This window comes from Leucoraja erinacea, chromosome 16 (genome assembly GCF_028641065.1).
Source record: "Leucoraja erinacea ecotype New England chromosome 16, Leri_hhj_1, whole genome shotgun sequence".
Taxonomy (NCBI): domain Eukaryota; kingdom Metazoa; phylum Chordata; class Chondrichthyes; order Rajiformes; family Rajidae; genus Leucoraja; species Leucoraja erinaceus.
Window position 1 is genome coordinate 20,361,106 of NC_073392.1, and position 22,496 is coordinate 20,383,601.

At 44.6% G+C, this 22,496-nt stretch overlaps 1 protein-coding gene across 2 annotated transcripts in view; it reads left to right on the top strand.

Annotated features, from left to right (window-relative positions):
• srgap3 (SLIT-ROBO Rho GTPase activating protein 3) overlaps positions 1 to 22,496 on the top strand; it is a 195,558-nt gene that overhangs the window by 86,544 nt on the left and 86,518 nt on the right. For both annotated transcript variants that reach the window (XM_055647783.1, XM_055647785.1), the window contains one exon: positions 14,604 to 14,766. In XM_055647783.1, the coding sequence (XP_055503758.1) occupies positions 14,604 to 14,766 (163 nt within the window). The remainder of the gene's footprint in view (positions 1 to 14,603; positions 14,767 to 22,496) is intronic.

The window sequence follows — 22,496 nt, forward strand, 5'->3', positions numbered from 1 at the left end:
AGAGGTGAGGAGGGGGATAGCGGGAGAGGAGGGGATAGGGAGGGGAGAATGGTTATGGAGGGAGGGAGTGACTGAAGGTAGGGGTGAGGGAAGGAGTGGGGGGGAGGAGGAGAGGGGAAAGATGGAGGGTGAAGAGGAGGGGTAGTGCATGCAGGGGGGATGTGGGTAGGAAGAGGGATGGTGAGGAGCAGTTGGGGGGGTTGCCATGACTCGTGTCACAATGGGAATCACGGTGTCACAATGGGAACCCGTCAGTCGCGCCTGCGCAATTAGGGGCTATGGGTGAGTGGTGGAATATTGCGTTGGAGTAACGGTGCCCAACGGGTCCTACTTGGTCTAGTATATTACTAAAACTCTCATCTAGATGGTTTCTATGTCTATGAGGAGTGTGATCCTGAAATTAAGCCAAAACAGTACATGAGAGTGTTACAATTTTTGGCCCACTTTACTCACCATGGTCGTGTGGTGTGGTGTATCAAGTGTCGTTCAGATTGAAGGTATATTTTGAAAGTTATTCACATTTTAAACCTTACATAAACCACTTTGACAAAAATCTATTCCATCTGCACTGGCAGGTGGCAGCGTTTTGGTTTGGAAATGCTAAAGCTGTGTTGCCTTTGATTTGGAAATGCTAAAGCTGTGTTGCCTTTGATTTGGAAATGCTAAAGCTGTGTTGCCTAATTAAAGTTGCCTTGCCTAATTAAAGTTGTCTTGCCTTCTATATAATTAAAAGTCTAATCTTGACCCCTTCCTGTTTGCGCTTTATATTGATTTTAGAAAAAACGCTACCATGTATGGCTGTGATTTGTGTCCATCTTACTGAGAGTCCCCCTCTGCTCATCAGGTGCCGAAGGTTTTTCCCATCGATAAAAAATAAAAGAGTTATTAGTGTTTAAAAAATGTTGAGTTTCTCTCTCCTGTCAATCATGCCATGAAGGCCACGCCCCTTCTGGTGGGAGGGGGTAGGGACTATAAAACCCAGAAGTGTGGGCATGGCTCAGTCTCTGCAAGATGGAGGAGGGAGAGTTCACGACTCGCTGTCTTTAGTGGCCTTGCACCCTGCTTGAAATGGTATGTAACTGCACTTGAATTTAGTGGCCTTGCACCCTGCTTGAAGTGGTAAGAAACTGCACTTGAATTTGGTGGCCTTGCACCCTGCTTGAAATGGAATTTCAAGGAATAGCCGTGTATCAACTGCCAGCCCACCAGCCGTGAGTGAGTGAGCTGCCAGCACAACAGGTTTGAGTGACTGAGCTGCCGGCCCAAGAATCCATTTGGCCCACAATGTCCATACTAGCCCTCTGGAAACCAGTCCCTTCAGCCCACAACACCCATACTAGCACTCCAGAAAGCCCCCACCACTGGCCACCAATATTGAAATTGGTGGAGAGGTGGAATATTGCGTTGGGGGACCAGCCATCCCGAGTGATGCTGGGACCCAACGGGTCCCACATAGTCTAGTATATTTTTGTATGTATTGTATGTGCCTGTTTATTTATATATGTATATGTGAGTATATATAAACATACTGAACTTTTTTGCTTGTTTATTATATTGTTTACAGTACTATGTTTACATATTCTTGTGCTGCAGCAAGTAAGAATTTAATTGTTCTATCTTGGATATATGACAATAAAACTCTCTTGAATCTTGCCACTATGACTCCCGAATATTCAGCCATGCTTTATCATGGCCTAGCATTTAGAATACTGAAATACCCAATGTGAAGCTATGCATGCCACCACTGTCCATCTTGTAATCTTTGTAGCAGTGCAGAGGACCAAAGCCTGTACTTCCTTCCATTGACACACTTTTCTGATACTGATTCATTCGTATGTGAGAGATATTTAATGCGGGCATTTCAGTAAGTCTTGGCTGCAGGCTTGAATAATGTTCCCACCGTTCGTGTGTGGGATGGATTTGAGTCCCTGCCTGCCAAATTTAACTATGAATATATAAATTAGTTCAAGATCCCCTCATCAAACAGGCATGAAAAGTGGCAGCCCAATAACTGCCTTGAAGTCATTGCTGAATCTGGACCGTGACATGTGGCGATGAGATTATGTGGCATCGTAACATTACAAATAATCTGTGCAATATTCGTCAGCGTTGACCCAAAGTTTATAGATCCATTGGTATCAACACTGTGATGCATGACCTGACTACCCGTTGAGAGGTTTGACAGTGAGTTTCAGCAGGCTCCAACCTTGCAAGATTGAACTAGTTTATGCACCCATGACCTCCACAGCTGTAATGTACTGAGCATCAGTATACTTGTATTCATCCTCCAAATGGGAGAAGTGTGCGTGTCTATGAATGAAGGGTGGTCCTGAATGCCATGGGACAAAGACCACGTTGTTTATTGTTTTGCTGCATCATTGTTCAGTTACAATCAATGCCTTTCTGATATCTGGCATTGCACATCAGAAGTTCAGCACTGTCCTCCTCTCCTAGCCTCATTCGGTTAGCCACAGGTCCTACTGGATCAGAGACTTCACCGGTCCTCGTGTGGTGGTGAGGTCAGGAGAGAGAAAAAAAATGACTCTCACCCTTGGCTGGAGGGGACAGGGATGGGATGGAAAGTGTGAGGGAATGGTTACAGTGCAGGAGGTTGGCAGGGAGGGGATTGCAGAGTCAGGGTGGAGAGATCCAGGGTTAGAAGTATCATAAATTAGGGGGTATTGGAGAGGTACGTTGAAGCATTCTTTACTCAAAAAAAGAGTGTACTTATCATTTTGTTTGGACTTCAAGGGGTCCAAATGACAAATAAATTGTATTGTATTGTATTGTATAGAGGGCATGCGGCGAAGAGACACCACACTGGTTCCAGGGATGGCAGGTTTATATGAGGAGAGACTGTAAAGTTATAGAGTTGTTCAGCACAGAAGCAGGTCCTTCAGACCACCAGGTCCAAGCCAACCTTTTTGGTAAGATAAAACCAATGCCTATGCTAGATACCAAGAGATCAACAATGTAGAAAGCCTGAAGGTATAAAAGTGCAAGAGTAAATGTTTAAAGAATATAGGGGAAGCCAAGGGAGGAAATGAAAACCCACATAACACGTAAAGGGTAAAAGGATTATTCAGAAGTACAATATACAATGCTGAACAGGTAACCTGCGGTGTGTGCAGATGGAACACATGGAGATGTGGGTGGTGGAGGGGGAAGGTGATTTGAAAAAAATACTGTTTACACAAAAAAGGGGATACTGCAAAAATTGTAGTGAAAGAACAGGGAGACAAAAAGGAACAAAAATGCATTTAGTGGGAATATTAGTTTGTTATGCTTCAAAGTAGATAGGTTATTGTGCAGCTACCTCAGCCTAGAAGCATGGGAGGAAATAGCAAAGACTCTGAGGATCACTTTGAATGCTCTCTGGTTACTGGCAGCAGGACAGGGAACTGGGAGATTGCTAACAGTGCAATTGTTTCACAGAAAAAGAGAAACTGGGTAACTTCAGGCCAGTGACGTGACTTCACTGGGAAATTGTCGGAATCGTTTTGAGAGACAGTATCAATTATCAAGTTGTAACTGTACCCCCCTCTAGTACTTTCACTGGCAGATCATCCCATATACCCACAAATTGTCTCTCGGGTCCCCTTTAAATCTTTCCCCTCTGATGCCCTCCAGTTTAAGACTCCTCAATCCTGGGAAAAAGGCTGTCATCATTCAACCTATATATGCTCATCATGATTTTGCAAATGTCCATAAGATCACCCCTCAGCCTCCTTTGCTCCAGGGAAAAAGTATCATCCTATCCATTCATTCCTCATAACTCAAGCCCTCCAGTCCCAGCAACATCATTGTGAACCTTTTTGTCACCCCTCTACCTTAGTCACATGGCAACCAAAGCTGTGCACAATACTCCAGGTGTGGTCTAATCAATATCCTATACAACAATGTCCTATACAGCTGTAACAAAACTCAATGATTGTACTTAGTGCTTTGCCTGATGAAGGCAAGTGTACCATATGCCTCCTTTCACTACCTGTGTTACCACTTTCAGCGAATGATGCACTTGTACCCCAAGGTCTCTCTGTTCCACAACACTCCCCAGGGCCCTGTCATTTACTGCAGAAATCCTGCCTTGCTTTTGACTCCTGATTGGAGGCAAGAATGTTAACCACTCAGCCACAACTGACACCTGGAAGCCTTCAGGACATTGCAGGAACAGCACTAATAAAAGGAAAAACAAGCACGCACACTGCATGTAATGCAGAAAACAAGCCGCATCGCATCTGGTGCTGTCTCTCGTTACCTTCTGTGCTCTGCAGCTCAGAGACGACTGCAGTGATTAGCTATCATCTCCCACCTTTGAAATGCAGCCTCTATACAATGCTCAGGAGGATGGAAAAACATGGGAAAGAGAAAATAAAGATTAGGAATGATCTTAGTTGCTGCATTCTAAGATAGTTGGGTCGCTCTGTAATTGTGTTAAGTATTCATTCTGGATGTTTGCCGCTTGGCTGGCCACTTCCCAGTGCCCTGCAATGGGGAGCGCCTGGAACACATTAGCTATCGGCAGCTCAGCTCCATCTTCATGTGGTCTATGTGCAGTAGGGCGGCAAGCCCGGCTGCCGCAGCCAATGGAAACCCAATGGAAGGCTAATTGGATGCAGCTGTGCAGGTCAGGGGTCAGCTGAGGGTGCGACACGTGGCTCAGCGAGCAGGAAGTGGCTCCCTCCAGCGTGACCTGATGCGTGCGAGGGCTGTGAGTGTGTGTTTGTGCAGTAAGGCACCTGGCGATCTGGAAGCAGGGAAACAAATCCACACTGCCTTTGCCTGAGCTGTTTCTGATTGCAGATTAACTCAAACAAACCCTTACATTCCCTTTTGATGGAAACCTTTGGTTGCTTAATTTGTTTTTGATGCAGGGGAAAAGGAGACCGCCAAACAGCACTGCAGCTCATGTTTTAAGGGTATTAGGCTGTTTAGTTTAATGGCATCATATCATGGGCTGATGGAACCATCTTGCTGAAAAGCATGTGAATGCTGGCCAAAATATATCAGTGAACCAACATTACTGAACTACATTATCTGCTCCTTAAGACATTGTTTGTAGGAGGTGGTCAAACCGTCCACAGAAATGAAGACACAAAATGTAATCCCAGTGTGCCTCATGAGATATTAGAGCAGCTTTGTCAGAGGGATAGAGTTTGCCTTAAGGATGTGAGATGAGGAGGATGGGGTTTGAAGAAGAAATTCAAGAGCTCATGGCAAAGGACATGAGAGGTGAAGGAAAGTAGAGTGATGCTAGAAGCAGGGCCGTCTTAACAGCGTTATAGGCCCCCAGGCAAAGCAGTGCACTGGGGCCACTACACTTCCAGTTTCTTTATGCCGAGTCAAATATGCCGTCATGCATGTGCGATGTTCTTCTCCGTTTTCATGTTCTACAATAACATTCTACAATACATGGATTAACATGGGGCTCCTATGCTCGTGGGGCCCCGGGCAACTGCTCAGCATGCCCATACGTTAAGACGGCCCTGGCTAGAAGGCAGAATTTGATTAGGGCAAAGTTATTGCGTAGGAAGGAACTGCAAATACTGGTTTACACCGAAGATAGACACAAAATTCTGGAGTAACTCAGCGGGACAGGCAGCATCTCTGGAGAGAAGGAATGGGTGGCGTTTCGAGTCTGAAGAAGGGTCTCGACCCGAAGCGTCATTCATTCCTTCTATCCAGAAATGTTGCCTGTCAACGGGACAGCATTTTCTCCAGCATTTTACTCCAACATTTTGTGTCTATTTATGATAAGTTATTTTCTGGGCTCAAGATGGTTATTGAGGTAAGAAAGGATGAAGGATCTGCCTTGAACATGGAGGAGAAGTTTAACATCCAATTGTTGATTGCCTGTGAGCTAGTGAAGGTCAGGGAGATCAAGGGTGATGAGTGAATGAGACCTTGTGTGAGTTAGGAGATGGGGAAGGATTTGTGGAGAATCTGCAGAGGGCTGGATGTGGAAGATGGGATGATGGTAGCCAAACCAGTGAAATAGTTGAATCTGTTAATCATGCTGGACTGACAGGACTGATAATGGGTGATGTTGATGTTACATAGGAGTTTACGCAGGGAGGTTGCATGGAGCTTCATTAGAGATGAGAAGGGGGATGGAAGCATATTGAGGAAAGCAAAACGTGGGTGATCAGGATTATAGGGTGATGAGTGGAAGGGAAAGGTATGCTCAGGGGGGGGGTGGAAGATAAGCAAATGGATAGAAATGGGTGAAGGAGGCAGGGGAGTGGGCAATGCAGATGGGGGTTAAATGGATAGATGAGAACGGAGGGGGTGGATGAGATGAGGGTTACAGGAGGTGGGGGGGTACTTGAAATTGTGTTTTTTCTCCCAAAATAGCTTCCATTTAAACCGATCAAATGAGTGTAATCATAAGCGCTGTTCCATACATTAATGAAATAAATTGACTTATGACTTTGGCCTTTACAAAGCATTTGAACAGTTACATGGATGGGATAGGAAAGATTTAGAGGGATATTGGCCAAACGCGGGCAGATCATGCTAGCTTGGACAGTATAGACACATTTTGTGCTGTATGACTCTATGACTATGACTTCATTAATTCATGTCAGTCACTAGATCTGAAATAATATATTTCGAAGATAGACTCAACTGTTCTGTTTGGGTCAGAGGTGAGTCTGGTTGATACTGGCCTAGGTTACATATGTATTTCAGTATCTGTAAGCCAACTCCTGGAAAAGAGATAGCTAAACTGCTCACACACAGATGAGATTAAAACTCTCTCTGCAGCAACTCAGTGTACCTTACTAGTTTAGACAGAAAGGGAGCTCCTTTTACACTCCCCCATCAATCACACCAGAGACCAATGAGAACGAATGATCAATTATGCAGTGGCATGAACGGGTACTCTTCGCAATGAGAGCAGTGAGAGCAAATAACACTGAGATCACTCGGCAGGCTAGAAATCAGGATTGCATTTGGACTTTGACAGGCTCTATGACGTTATGATGGTTATCTTGTCTTTCAAAGCCATCCTGCTTTAAAATCAAAGGCACATCATCTTTCAAAGGCACTGGAATTAACGGGAGTGCTGAAAAGGAGCAGGCAAAGTGCAAATTGCCTGCATTGTTCACAAATAATTATATTTGTCTCTTAACAATGTTTAACAGTGAATACGAGGTAAAGATCTGCAAACCCTGTATGGTGTTCGTTTATGTGAAGTATGAACAGTACCTATTTCTGCCAAAGTCTCACAGAGAAAGTGAATGAAGCAAAATACACTTTGATATCTCTATTTATTAAACCATTTCAGGGCTGTGTTTAGCTCTTGGTCTGTACAAGTGAATAATTATGAATCTTTACCTGCTTTGCATCAATAGGGAAAAAAGTAGATGTATTAAAAATAGCAAGATAAATATGTACCTTGATTAGGAAATGGGTAGGTAAAGAAAGAACTAGGAAAAGGGAGAAAAAAATTATATACTTATCAGATGCATTATGTTTAAGAAGGAACTACAGATGCTGGAAAAATACAATACAATATACAATACAATACAATACAATACAATATTTATTGTCATTTGAGCCTCAGTGAGACTCAAACGAAATTCCGTTTCCACAGCCTTACAAACAAAGACAATTTCCTACAGACATACATACAATTTAATTCACACAAACATCCATCACAGTGAACCTACTGTGATGGAAGGCAAAGTCTTTTCTCTCCCCTGTTCTCCATGTCTCTCCCGATGTCCAAGCCCCAGGCGGGCGATGATAAGTCCCACGGCCATTTTAGGCCGTGCCAGGCGATTTACGGCCCCGCTCCCGGTCTAAAAGTCACAGGCGGGCGCTGTAATGTCCCACGGCCATGAAGCCGTGCCGGGCGATGTACGTCCCCGCTCCGGGTCGTTCCAACCCCGCGACACGGGCTGGAGAAGTCGCGTTGCGGGAGCTCCGGGAAGCGGTCTCTCCCCCCGGATCCGCGAGCTCCCGATGTCCCAGTCGACCGGATCTGCGGCTGCGTTGCTGGAGCCTCCGAGCCCCAGGAGTCGAGTCGCAGCAGCGAGTCACCGCTGCTCCCCACGCTCCGAGGCCGGCTAGCCCCGGATGGTGAGTAGTCCGCAGCTCCGCAGTCTCCCGAGCCCCCGTGTCGTTCAGGCTGGAGGCCACTCCACGGTGCTAGGCCCCAACGACAACGGAGACCCGACAGGGAAAAAGTCGGGTCTCCTGGACAGGGAAGAGATTTTAAACGGTTTCCCCTCCCCCCTCGCCCCCCACATATACACATTTAAAACCAGTATTAAAAAACACCAACACTACATTTAACTAGACACAAAATTAAAAAAAAGACAGACAGGCTGTAGGGGCCGCTGCAACGGGTGAGTCGCGCCGCCAAAAATAAATTGTGTTTATCAAAGGTAGATAAAAATGCTGGAGAAACTCAGCGGGTGAGGGTAATGCACATATATGCATCATGTTTGCAGTCAGTTGGGGCTATTTTAGTATGTTTTTCTTTCAGACCCTATGTCATTTTCACCCAGAGAGGTGTGAATCCATGGAATTATCTGCCACAGAAGGCAGTGGAGGACAATAGTAAGATTAAACGAGAACTTACCAGTTTGAAGTTTGATCGTTATTTTATGAGGAGTAACGTTGAGGGAATACGTGAAGAACCCCGCCAGGACGCATGCGTGTCATTCTTCAAAGCAGCGGTGTGAAATCACAGATAACTGTAATGACTAAACATAGTAAGATTAGAGAAGAGATACCAGTTGAGTATATGATCAAGGGTGGGAGCGGAGGGCACGTATTCCCTCAATGTTACTCCTCATAAAATAACGATCAAACTTCAAACTGGAAAGTTCTCGTTTAATCTTACTATTTTACTTCGGAGTCACGTGAGTGACTACGTGAAGATTTTAAAGCTCTGTGATTTCATGCCATGGAAACGAGTCCATGCATCACATCTGCCTTGATTATGGGGAGAATAGAGTTAACATCATTGGACATCAATACGATATTGAAACCCAACAATAAATATATTAACACCAATTATTGCCCCTATTTATGGGGTAAATTATATTACAGAACTTAAATTTGTTTCTGCAAATGTTCCAGGTTCAATGACTGTTTGTTATAAAGTCGTTGGAAAGTTTCCTCCGTTGACCATCCTGCTGTCTTGAGGATTTGGCCCATAGGAACGTCCAACTTCATAGCTGCCGATGTAGCTGCAGCCCTGGTGGAGTGAGATTTAAAATGCTAGTGTCTACTCCAGCCTTTATTAGGACCTGTTTTAGCCATCTAGAGATGGTCTGGACTGTCACTGTTTTGAGTGGCTGTAGCTGATTAAAGTGACTTTTCTTTCCCTCTGATGATCTTAGTATACTCCATATATAATAGTAAGTTGTGTTACAATACAGAGACAACCATCTGTCGGGTAGGCCCTGAATTCTGTTTTTAGGCCTGCTGACCCCTGTCTGTTCTGTTTGACTATTTCATTGATGTGAAAAGTTAAATTTCCAGATGAAATAATCATGTTGTCCAGCCTTGTGCCATGACCAAGGCCATCAGCATGACTGTTTTCATAGTCAGTTTCTGTAGGGACAGAGCTGTAGCTGGAGACCAGTTTCTGAACATGGTCAGTACAATGCTCACATCCCATATTTGGGAGTACCTGGTTCTTGGGGATTAACATTAAAATGCCCCTCATGAGTTTGGTTACCAGGGTGTGTCCCAACAGAATGCCGCTCTGTTCCTTGCCACAGGTATGTTGACAGAGCACTTCTGGCGCAGTTGATGGCACTTTGACTGAGCCTCTCATCGTAATGGAGGCTTGCCAGGAATTCCAGAACAGACGGGATGTTCATAGATCTGTGGGTGATGTTTATTGTTGTGACAGTACTTCTGTTCTTGAAGACACCAAGTACTGTTTTTTGGTGGACTGTCTGTGGGCCGCTGAAACAATATCCACTGTTCGGTCCGTCAGTCCCAGATGTAGTAGAGGTGCTTTCAACTCTATAAATTAATAGGTTTATATAATTATGACATGGGTAACTACCCCTTGTTGCGGGAAGAACCAGTAAATTAGGTCTATGATGGATGGTAATGCATGGTTCTAAAACCGTTGTGTATCACCGGGACCCATGGTTGAGTAGGCCAATTGGGTACTATCAAAATATCAGACGCGGAGTCTACTATATATTACTAAATACCCGACTGATGAGGCAGAATGAGGGAATGCATAAATAAATAATCCGCCAATGCAGCGAAAATGCATCTGTAGCCACTGCCCCAGGTTCTGGTTCCCATGAACATAATTCGATAACTGGTGAGAGCATGGGTGCGAATAGGTCGATATCTGGTGTTCCATACCATGCTGTAATTTCAGCAATACATTTTTTTAATCCAACATCCGTTCAGTGTTTTTCATAGAATTAGCATTACCTGTTGTCTGCCACTAAATTCAGTTTACCTGGTAAGTAGGTAGCTGATATCCAAATATCTCTCTGGATACACTATTGCCAAATTGTGTTGGCCAGATTGTCACATGATGTCGATATGTTTCCACCCATATGGTTGATATATGCTACCACGGTGGTGTTGTCAATTTGTAGTCTAACATGCTGGTGATATAACCCAGAACAATATGACTTAAAGCCATGGAATGCACTTAACATTCCCAGGTAGTTTATGCCCAGTGTTTGTAATAATGATGCCTCCTGTGCATTCCATCTCCGCCACAGCTGGAGATGGAATTGGTAGCATCCCATCCAAGTGCACTGGCATCAGTATGTAGTTCCATAGACGGGTAGCTGATAATGTTTGGATCGGAACAATGCCTAATGTTATGTTTCCACCATTTTAGTTCCATTGTGGCCTCTGTTGGTAGCTTCATTGGTCTGTCAGAATGACCCCCATAATTTTTGAGTGCACGAATGTTTGCCCTCTGTAATTTTTGATAATGTAAAGGTCCGATTTGTGTGGCTGGAAACGCAGCCACTATAATGCCAATTATTCTTGCTACCAGTCTGATGGATGGTTTTGTTTTGCTGCAAGCCTCCATTAAGGCTGTAACCTTTTCTTTCGGCAAAGTCACTGACATATGAACTGTGTTAAGGGTGAACCGCAGATGATCCATTGTGTTAAATAACATCTGTGGTCACCTCTAATGGGTACTGTATAGTAAGCATTTTTTAATACGATGCTTGCCATGTAGTAACCTAAGAATCAATTGTTTAGCAGTAACAAAGGTTCCCATCTAGTAATGAATATAAAGTACGAAAGTATTCAAAGTAGTCAAATCTATGATGATGTGGCAACCACCATCTATTTTATGATAAAGATTTTGGACACGAATTCCTGTGATTCGTGTTGGATATCCTCCATTGCTCCTTTTTTATATGGGCACTGTAGTTCAGTATGCGCTTTTGATTTATTTATTTATTTATTTTTCTTCGCCTGTAAGCACGAATATTCGGTTCGGTGCATGCTGAACTGGAGGATTTTGTTTTGTATAAATTCTATGGTATAACCCTATACTTCTGAAAATATAAGTGTTGGTAGTTAATTTATTCCATGCATCCAGATAGAATTGTAATCTCCCACCAACCTCGTAAGGAACCAGACCCACCTTCCTCCATGGTTACTATTAGTAGGTTTGTTACTTTTTCGGCATCCTCCGTGGATGTTGAGGTGCCGGTGTCTGGATCTGTAGTTGGGTCGGTGTTGAGGGTTAGCGCATTCCCCAGGAAGTAGTTTTTAGACGTTGCTTTAATGAGCCCCAGGGTTTTACCCTCTTTGTCAAGTTCTTTTACCTGTTTTGATAAGTTGCCTCCAAATAGTAATATTGGTGGTTTGGAGGTTCCAGGTTTGCATAGGCCTGCAAATTAGGGTCTAAAGCCGGTTGGATGGCACTTCTTCCTAATGCTGTTTACTCGTATTGGTAATTGCAAAATAAAGCCAGTACATCCTGGTGATCTTGTGTCATGTCTTTTTTGTTTATTGTGCGGGCGAAACCCGTAAATCCCGCTGTTAGGACTTTCAGAACTTTCTGTTGTTTCAAACTTTCTGTGTTTTGCAGTTCCCTGATGGTAAGTGTCTTCCAATAGGTTTTCTTGCACCCCATGTGCATTAGGGGTATGTTCTGCACCCCTCTTCAGGTTCAGCCCAGAATTGACCCCCTATACTCCCCTCTGATGCAGCCCCACAAGAGGTACTGCTGTAGGACTTACTAGCTGCCCCCTGTGACTAGTCTCCATCTCCCGGAGCCTGCCACTTACCTGCTCCAACAGCCGCTCCAGCTGGCTCCGATGCTCTCGGGCACTGGCCACCTCATGGTCACTGGCCGTTGCAGCTGCTCCTGAAGCCTCTACTCCTGAAGCCGCTCCTGCTCCAGTTCCTGCAGCCGCTCCAACCGGCTCCAATGCTCACGGGCACTGGCCGTCGCGGCTGCTTTGTTCCCCGCTCCCAGCCGCTCTAACCGACTCCAATGCGCACGGGCACTGGTCGCTTGCGGCTGCTCCTAAAGCCGCTCCAACCGGCCCCAATGCGCACGGGCACTGGCCGCTCGCGGCTATTCAGAGTCGGACTCATCGGAGTCAACGACTCTGTTGGTTTTTTGCTTCGCTCTACCGCCCGGCTGTGGCCGGGGCGGGAGCGAAGTCGGGCACAGCTGTTCCCATTACGGGAGATTGGCGTGCCGTTGGCTGCTGCTGCCGACTGCCCACAACTCCGCGGTTCTCCCCCGCCAGCTTTCCCGCAGCCTTCGTGGATCTGGTCCATGTCTCCACCTGTAAGGTAAGTGGAAGGAACGCAGAGTCTCCTTACCTGCTGTTCCCGACTTTCAAATTCTGGAACGCAGAGTCTCCTTACCTGCTGTTCCCGGCTTTCAATTTTTGCCGCTAAGGGGAACATCATTCCCCCTGCTGTGACTCGTTGCAATGCGTGTAGCGATATGACACGCATGCGTCCTGGCGGGGTTCTTCACGTAGTCACTCACGTGACTCCAAAGTAAAATTACTGGATGTATTCAAGAGAGAGTTGGATAAAGCACTTAGGGCTAACAGAATCAAGGGATTTGGGGAGAAAGCAGGAACGGGGTACTGATTCTGGATGATCAGCCCTGATCATATTGACAATAACCGCAGGAGTCGGCCATTCGGTCCTTCGAGCCAGCACCGCCATTCAATGTGATTATGGCTGATCATCCCCAATCAGTATCCCGTTCCTGCCTTCTCCCCATATCCCCTGACTTTGCTATCTTTAAGAGCCCTATCTAGCTCTCTCCTGAAAGTATCAAGAGAACCAGCCTCCATCGCCCTCTGAGGCAGAGAATTCCACAGACTCACCACTCTCTGTAAGAAAGTGTTTCCTCATCTCCGTTCTAAATGGCTTACCCCTTATTCTTAAACTGTGGCCCTGATTCTGGACTCCCCCAACTGTCCGGAACATGTTTCCTGCCTCTAGTGTGTCCAAACCCTTAACAATCTTATATGTTTCAATAAGATCCTCTCTCATCCTTCTAAACTCCAGAGTGTACAAGCCCAGCCGCTCCATTCTCTCAGCATATGACAGTCTCGCCATCCCGGGAATTAACCTTGTAAACCTAAGCTCCAATCCCTCAATAGCAAGAATGTCCTTCCTCAAATTAGGAGACCAAAACTGAATGAATGAATGAATGATATATTTATGAATGAATGATATCTTTATTTCGAACGATTTAAAAAAAAAGTAGAAAAGAAAAGATGAAAATGAATAAATAAAAGGAAAATTATATATATACATATATATATATATACATAAATACATACACACATACATACATATACATGTACATATATACATACATACATATACACATATACACACATACACATATACATAACATATATGTACATACATAAATTAAAAAAATCAAAAGCCAATTTCAACATAATACACATTAGACTTGTTCGAAAAGGGATAGGAATAAGCCTATGCTTGTCAAGTCCTACCCCCATTCTTCACCATTCGTCAAGACCATTCCACAAAACCACCCCACAAATGGAAATACACATACTTTTTAAATTGGTCCAAGCATAATGCTGTTTTAAGTTTGGTTTCCCTCTAAAGTTATAATCCCCCACTCTGTCTTTGAACAGTTTTTGTATGTTTACAGGTAGCAGTTTATTTTTTGCTTTATAAATTATTTGTGCAGTCTTAAATTCTACCAGATACTTAATCTTTAAGGTGTGTAATTTTAAATACAGTATATTGGTGTGTTCATGATATCCTACATTGTTTACTATACGAATAGCTCTTTTTTGTAGTGTGCCAAAGTGGATAACATCTCATTTATCCACATTAAACTTCATCTGCAATGCATCTGCTCTCTCCCATATTGAATGGCGGTGCTGGCTCGAAGGGCCGAATAGCCTACTCCTGCACCTATTTTCTATGTTTTTATATTTATATGTCATTATACCTGCATGAACCTAAGAAAAAAATGAATTTTGAAGGTGCTGTGCCCTGCCTGTGTAGTTGATATTAGTTAAAGATGGAAGCGGAGGCCAGTGGGGCTTGGTTGAATCGCAAGGTGGAGTGCTGAGTGAAATAAACAATGACAAAGACTGTGTCTCTTTGATTCTCAGGAAAGACCAACATCTGCTGTCACCTGTGAACTGCTGGTACTTGGTGCTCAATCAGACACGTCGGGAGAGCAAGGACCATGCCACCCTCAATGACATCTACACCAACAACATAATCGTCCGCCTAACGCAGATCAGTGAGGATGTCATACGGCTCTTTAAAAAGGTCAGTTTACTACTTCGAAATGCCGAAAGAACTGTAGATGCAAAAAAACACAAGAAACCTGAGGTAAAAACAAAAACTTCTGGAAATACTCAGCAGGTTAGGCAGCATCTGGGGAGAGAGAAACAGAGATAACATTTCAGGTCAATGAACTTTCATCATTATCCCCGGCACTTTCTGTTTTCACTTCAGTTCAAAGTGTTTGTGACTAATAATACGACTTAGATTAAATAGTAGTATTTATGATCATTTGGCTATCAACCTTTAAGTTCCAAGAAACAGAAAATCACACTCAGTAGTTTCTGAGTTTCCATCCCAAGTGGGATTGCACATTGCACAACTGCATGCAGTTATAATGGAGACACAAGGAACTGCAGATGCTGGAGAAAAAGACAAAATGCTGGAGAAACACAGCGGGGTCAGGCAGCATCTGTGGAGGGAATTGATAGGCGATGTTTAATGGTCCCAATCTGAAATGGAGCCTATCCATTCCCTCCACAAATGCTGCCTGACCCGCTGAGTTACTCCAGCGCTTTGTGTTTTGCATGCAGTTACAGACCGTCCTCCAGCCACTGGTGGTGACATCTAGAGGCTACATATAGAACAACTAGATCCATGAGTTATACTGGCTGCAAAGAGACAAGCATCTGGAAATTCAATCTCCTGACTGCTTTAAGTATCATGCAAATAAATGTAATGTGTCTCTCAGAACATGGAGATGCAGCTTAAGCATGGTGGATGAGTTATCGGGAGCCATGGTCGGGATAACAATGAGGCTGACTCCACTGGCCTAATAATGCCGAGCTCCAACCATGTCAGGCATTACACCATCGACAATCCCCGTTGATGATGATGTAGGGATCTTCAGGGAGTCAAGCTTTTCTCCATTATTGGTAGACGGAGAACTGACATGTATGTACGTCTTTGAGGCCTCTGTCTGACTTGCAATCTGCAAGATATCTGAGGATATACCACCCTTTCATGTAGGTGTTTTTTGGGGGATTATACTGTATTCTGGTGATAGACCCTCAAGCTCATATCAGGGCCCACAGAGCATTTTTGAAAGTGGGAGGTCTGAGTGATCACTGATTACTGGCCTCGGGGGTAGCTGGCATGGGAGCGGAGCAACCAAGCGGGGGGGAGGGTGAGGGAGTCCCCCCCCCCCCCCCCCCTCTCCCATGGTAGGGACTTTTTGAAATTTGATGTATTAAAATCAGGTTTTAATGCATTGTAGAAGTATGATTTCAATTTTTGGGCCTACATGAGAGATAGGAGCAGTTTTTTTTGTTATTGCTCAACCTCCAAAAACTGGCCAACCCGCACCTCAATGGGAGGGATATATCCCCCATTCCACCCCACCCCCCCCCCCCCCCCCCCCCCCGGGATTGACACCAGTGCCTTCCACGGTGCAGAAAATTTAACAAAAAAACTTTTAAATGTGTTATAATTTCAAGTGCTATTTTTTTTTGTAGTTGGAAAAAGGGACAAGAAATAATCATAACATTTCCTGATTTTGCATAATCATACAAATTATGTTTTGCTCGGGGAAGAAATCGGAGTATTTTGAAAGTAGGCGTTCTCCTTTTGACGTATATTTCATTTTGATTTGAATTAAGAATCATCAAACCATGACTTTAATAAAGGGGGTATATGTTGGTGGAAACATTACTTTTTTAAAAGTAAGACTTTCGAGAAATGTAAAATGCATTGTAGATGCTTGCCCAGAGTAGGTGAATCGAGGACCAGAGGAGAGATTTAAGATGAAGGGGAAAAGATTTCATAGGAATTTGAGGGGTAACTTTATCACACAAAGTATGGTGGGTGTATGGAACAAGCTGCCAGAGGAGGTAGTTGAGGCAGGGACTATCCCAACATTTAAGAAACAGTTAGACTGATACATGGATAGGACAGGTTCGGAGGGATATGGACCAAAATCAGGTAGCGTAGCTAGGACATGTTGGCGGGTGTGGGCAAGTTGGGTCGAAGGGCCTGTTTTCACCCTGTATCACTCTATGACTACATTATACCTCCACCATGCATGAATGCTTCAATATCAAGTGGTTGAGATTCAAGCATGAGCAAGTTACATAGAAACATAGAAAATAGGTGCAGAAATAGGTAATTCGGCCCTTCGAGCCAGCACTGCCAATCAATATGATCATGGCTGATCATCTAAAATCAGTACCCCTTTCCTGTTCTTCCCCCATATCCCTTGATTTTGCTAGCCCTCAGGGCAAAATGTAACTCTCCAGAAAACATCCAGTGAATTGGCCTCCACTGCCTTCTGTGGCAGAGAATTCCACAGATTCACAACTCTCTGTGTGAAGAAAGTTTGTCCTCATCTCAGTCCTAAATGTCCTACCCCTTATTCTTAAACTGTGACCCCTGGTTCTGGACTCCCCCAAGATTGGGAACATTTTTCCTCCATTTACAGTGAGAATGAAAATCTAGCAGGCAAGCAGGATGCTTTCTCCAAACATCCCCATTTGAAGGCCACTAACTTCCATCACTTCTACCCAGTGCTTGGTACCTACTTCCAGCAACCACTGGTTGTCCTCCAGGATGTATCGAGCCGCAGCCTGGTCCATGCCAGTCACCAGGACAAATTTGGCGAAGAGACTCTCACGGCAGCGGCACAACTCTTCCTCTTTGCCCCGAGGCCTGGCCGCCTCCGACGGCCCGGGACTCTTGCACTGAGGTTGTTCCATGGTCGGAGCTGCAGCGAGTGGTTTGCCAGCTCCGCAAACACTCACCAACCCTGGCTCCCCGTCCGCATCTGCCCCCACCACTGCTTCTGCTTCCATCCCTCCCTCAGCCCCGGCTCTCCAACAACCACGACCAGGTTACTCAGAGCACAGCAGCGCCTCGTCCAAAGCCAGAGACACTAAAACATGTCTAGTCAAAAAGGTGTGGGGGGCTGCAGCCCCCCAGGTTCCGCGGCCCATGCATATTATGATAGTTCCATCAGATTGCATCATTGGGGAGGTTGCACCGTTTTAATAGCTGGTTTGGCTTCTCTCTCCCTTCATTTCATGTGCAATGATATCTGTCTGTCTCTGGGTGTTTCCACCAGGTATTGTGGACCTCACCTATCGCAGTGTCTACCTGAGTTATTCACACCCATGCCTTGAAGTATCTCCGTTGCACAAGCCAACTTTAACTTCAGGGTTAGAGCTGTTTGTCAGAAAACACTTGCAAAAGGCTCCAATTTAAACCATACAATTTTCTCATCACTCCCTGAAAACACATAACTCCTTGCAAAAGGCATCTAAATATCTGGTCTGGCCTCAGCATATTCTTGCTATTGAGGGAGTGCAGCGTAGGTTTACAAGGTTAATTCCCGGGATGGCGGGACTGTCATATGCTTAGAGAATGGAGCAGCTGGGCTTATACACTCTGGAGTTCAGAAGGATGAGAGGGGATCTCATTGAAATATATAAGATTATTAAGGACTTGAACACGCTAGAGGCAGGAAACATGTTCCCGATGTTGGGGGAGTCCAGAACCAGGGGCCACAGTTTAAGAATAAGGAGTAAGCCATTTAGAACGGAGACGAGGAAACACTTTTTCTCACAGAGAGTGGTGAGTCTGTGGAATTCTCCGCCTCAGAGGGCTGTGGAGGCAGGTTCTCTGGATGCTTTCAAGAGAGAGCTAGATAGGGTTCTTAGAAATAGCGGAGTCAGGGGATATGGGGAGAAGGCAGGAACGGGGTACTGATTGGGGATGATCAGCCATGATCACATTGAATGGCGGTGCTGGCTCGAAGGGCCAAATGGCCTACTCCTGCACCTATTGTCTACAGCTAATTGCACTCTCAAAATACAGACCTGACTGTAATCTTAGTAACGTGGGATCTTACTCTTTTTCAAAAATGATGTGGCAGATTCTTTTACAGGGTCAGTGATGATCTTTTATATCTCATCTGAAATCAGTCAACCTCTTGCAGTTGTCTTCCAATTATGTTAGCCCAGGTCTTTGATGAACGTTGGAGTGGGACGTGAAGCTGCAGCTTTCCGAGTCATGATATGAGGCTGAAGGCTTATCACCATATTTGCTCATTAGCTCAATTGTTCACCAGTGATGGGGAGATTAAAGATCAAAAATATGCAAAGGATCCCTTATTGAAATACTGACAGGTTCCAGGATCAGGCACTGCCTGATATCAGTCGCTCTTTCATCTCCTTCACTGTCTCCGCACGGTTGGAGGTATTCCTCGGAGTTACCCCCCCGCATCTCATTAATTGATTAATGTGGTACAGTTAATAGGCACCCTTGCCTTGAATGTTTTCAGTGAGCATTTACAGTTTGCATTTTGGCTGTCACAGTTAAAGGAGAAGCAGTTAAAGGGGAAGAGGGGCACAGAAGGGGAGGTGGGTGGTGGCGTGCAGTAGGCTAGTGACGGGGTGGAGAATACAAACAGATAAAGCTTTTCTTTCCACATCACTTTCAGACATGGTGAGATATTTCCACAAGAAATCAAAATTTTCTGCCAACTGCTTAACAGCATTGAAGTGGACAGTTATTCCTGCTATAACATTGTCTACCAAAACATAAGAGAACACTTTCTGAAGTAGGCCTCTTCTGGCATATCATCTGTGTCATTCATTTCCTCCAAGTTAGCATCAGGTGTGCTGTCATCATGCAGCCTTGCCCTCTTGCGCCTAACTCCACCACATCTAAGGGAGAGTTTTATTTCTATCTTTAGGTTTGATGCAACTTATTTAGCTTCATTCCACATGGATTTCCAGTTGTTTCGAAGTTTTGTCAGATCTCTGAGGAGATTTTCTATGTTTGCTATTTCAACATCCAGTGTGGCATCTCTAGCTTGGATGACCTTTTTGCAAATATCTATGCCAGCTAATATTTTGTACCACACAGCTGACATTAACACACAGGCAAAAGACGTCACATAAAATAAAATTCCATGGACGTCATTTCTTGTTTTGGCTGTCAAATTTACTTCTAGGAGGTCTTACAGTGCTCATTTAATGCCAGGCAAGTGAGCTTCAAAAAGGCTTTACACATATAACACGATCTGACTATCTTGTTTCAGAAAGACCATGAAGAGAACAACCAGTACGTTTTTTTTTAATAATTTCCACCGCTTAGAACTGAACAGGTGGTACAGTTTGAATTGTTCCGAAAAGGGTTATTATTCAGCAGCATCATTTCCACATAAGTTGAGTGTGTGGCAACCGCAAGGTGAAAAAATTGCTGTTGAGCATTGTTCTTGTATTTTTGCTTATGCGCCATTGTATTTTCCAGCCATATTTGTCCATTATCGTAGGCTCAAGCTCTACAATCACTGAGAGGAATAGCATGTTTTTTCAATGTGCCATTTATCAGCTAAGTAATTTCCTCCCCTCTTTTGTTGCAAACTTGAGAAATCTTTCTTGAATCTCATACTGCGTTCCTTTTAAAAGTATGTATCTCAAAAGAAATGTTGTTTGCTCAATATGGGAGGAATCTGGTGTGAAATCTACTATTGCTGCAAAGTACTTTGCAGATTGCCTCTCAAGGAAAATGTGTTGTTTCACAAGATTCGAGCACTGCAATAAATTAATTTTGTGAGTCAGGGGACAGGTAATGAACTTGAAGCCGCTCACTCCTTTTCTGTGACTCCTCTACACTTAGCACATGTTCCTGAAGGATGGTATCCCACCAGGACAGCAGTTCAATGAGTCCTAAAAAGTTTCCATTGTTTGAATCACCAATTCGATGAGATGAACCAGTAAATGCCACACTCCCAAGAAAAGTACAACATCCACATGGGCGGAAATCGCTTGACTGAAGCCTCCCTCCTCCAATCAGTGCGCTGAATCATCATGTCCAGTGCCAGACCTCCCCCCCCCCCCCCCCCCCCCCCCGCCTGCTGACCAACGTCTCATCCAATCGGTGCCCTCGAGCATCAGTCTCACCCTCACTGTCTCGTGAAGATTTTTAATAGATTTTTTTTCACCAAATTTCAAAATCCAGATTACAAAACATGAGAGGTGCCCCCTAGTCTTCACAAAATATATGCAAACATTTTCTGAGATTTCAGGAAATTCCCAGCCCCCCTCCTTTGGCTCCCGGGCCCCCTTTTGGACTCTGGGCCTGGGTACGATGCACTTCCTGCACCTCGCCCCCCCTATCATAGGCCTTGCCCATGCCAACCAGAAAATGTACTTTTAGTTCCCTGTCCTTGCCTCATGCAGACCTGATTATCTAGCTACTGATAGACCCAGCCGATGAGCTGGAGAAAGCAAACACTACCTATTGATCTTAATTTATGTTTTACGGTATAAAATTCAGTATGATAATCGATTTGTACATCAGACTGTAATGGCAACCTCCCAGATTGCAAACTCTATCCGTCCCTTGAGTCAACTTGTATTGAAAGTCATTTGGACGGTGAGGTATTGCAAGATGCTATTTTTACTCCAGTTTCCTTTCCAAACTATCAGATAGAGAAGACAGTGGCACACTGAAAAACACGTGCCTGGGGCATCCCCAGTCTGGACTGTACTTAGTTCAGGTCACCATTTCCGTATATCTGGACCTTGAAGACACAGATATTTAGTCTGTGCTGCCTTTAGATCTGATTGAATATATGTATGCATATTGTAATCCCAGTACCAGATTTGGTTCCTGAGTTCTGATCCCACTATATATATGTGTCAATGCCAAGCAAATCAAAATACCCCAGGCTTGATTTGCAGTCTGTGCTCAGCTTTGATCCAAGTCAATGTATGTCTGGGCTTTGTAGACCCAGTGGAGTCAGGCCAATTCCTAATCTGTATTGATTCCACCACGTTTATGTCTGGGTTGTGCAGATATAAATGCCCCATGTTTGATCCCTGATCTGGCCTTTTGCTAACTGAACATTGGCTTGTGCATTCTTCCTCTCCAGAGCCAGCTCTCTGACACCTCCTCTGAACCATGACCCCACCACTGAACATGAAGCTAGTATCTCCCAGATAGTCATTGACTGCAGTTCCTTGGGAGATCTTACCCCCACACCATTCACCCAGCCACTCACTCTGCACCGAGAGGCAGCTTGGAATTGGACAGTGTTAGAGCTCCCTGTTGCTACCTGATGACCTCTGAAGCTGTAGAAAGATGTTGGCATCAGTTATAAGATTCATTGTGGTGATGGAGAGCCTCGATACTCAGCTCACTGATAAATACTGATCAATGTAGCGGGAGAGCATGTTTGACTCTTGCTGAGTGGGGACCCATGTTGTGCATTTGTGTTTTCACCCCAATCCCCCTACAGATACATCAGACCCAGTCTCAATCTCTGTTTCTGGATGCCTTCATTATCCTTCTTCCATGTTCTGCCCTGCGATTTCAACAAAAGAATTACACTTTGTCAAATACTGCTGTGATACAACACATATACTGGCCTTTCAACACATCAAGTCTGCTTCCACCATCAACCACTTAGTACATTAATCCTATATTAATCTCACATTCCCATCAACTCCTCCAAATTACCACCACTCACCTGCACACCAGGGTGCTTTATAGTTCACTCCTGTTTGCCACCTTCATTGCAGCCTTCCTTGACAATCACCGACTGCTATGCAAGTGGGGCTTTTGCCGGGCTTCGTAGTCTTTGAAGACTGCGACCTCGAAGTGAGGGCCGAGCTACTGGTCTGCAAAGTTATTCTTCTTCCCACGCTAGTTGAGGTATGGACCAGCTACAGCGGACACCCTAGTGTCCTCGACTCCTACCTCCAGAGATGCCT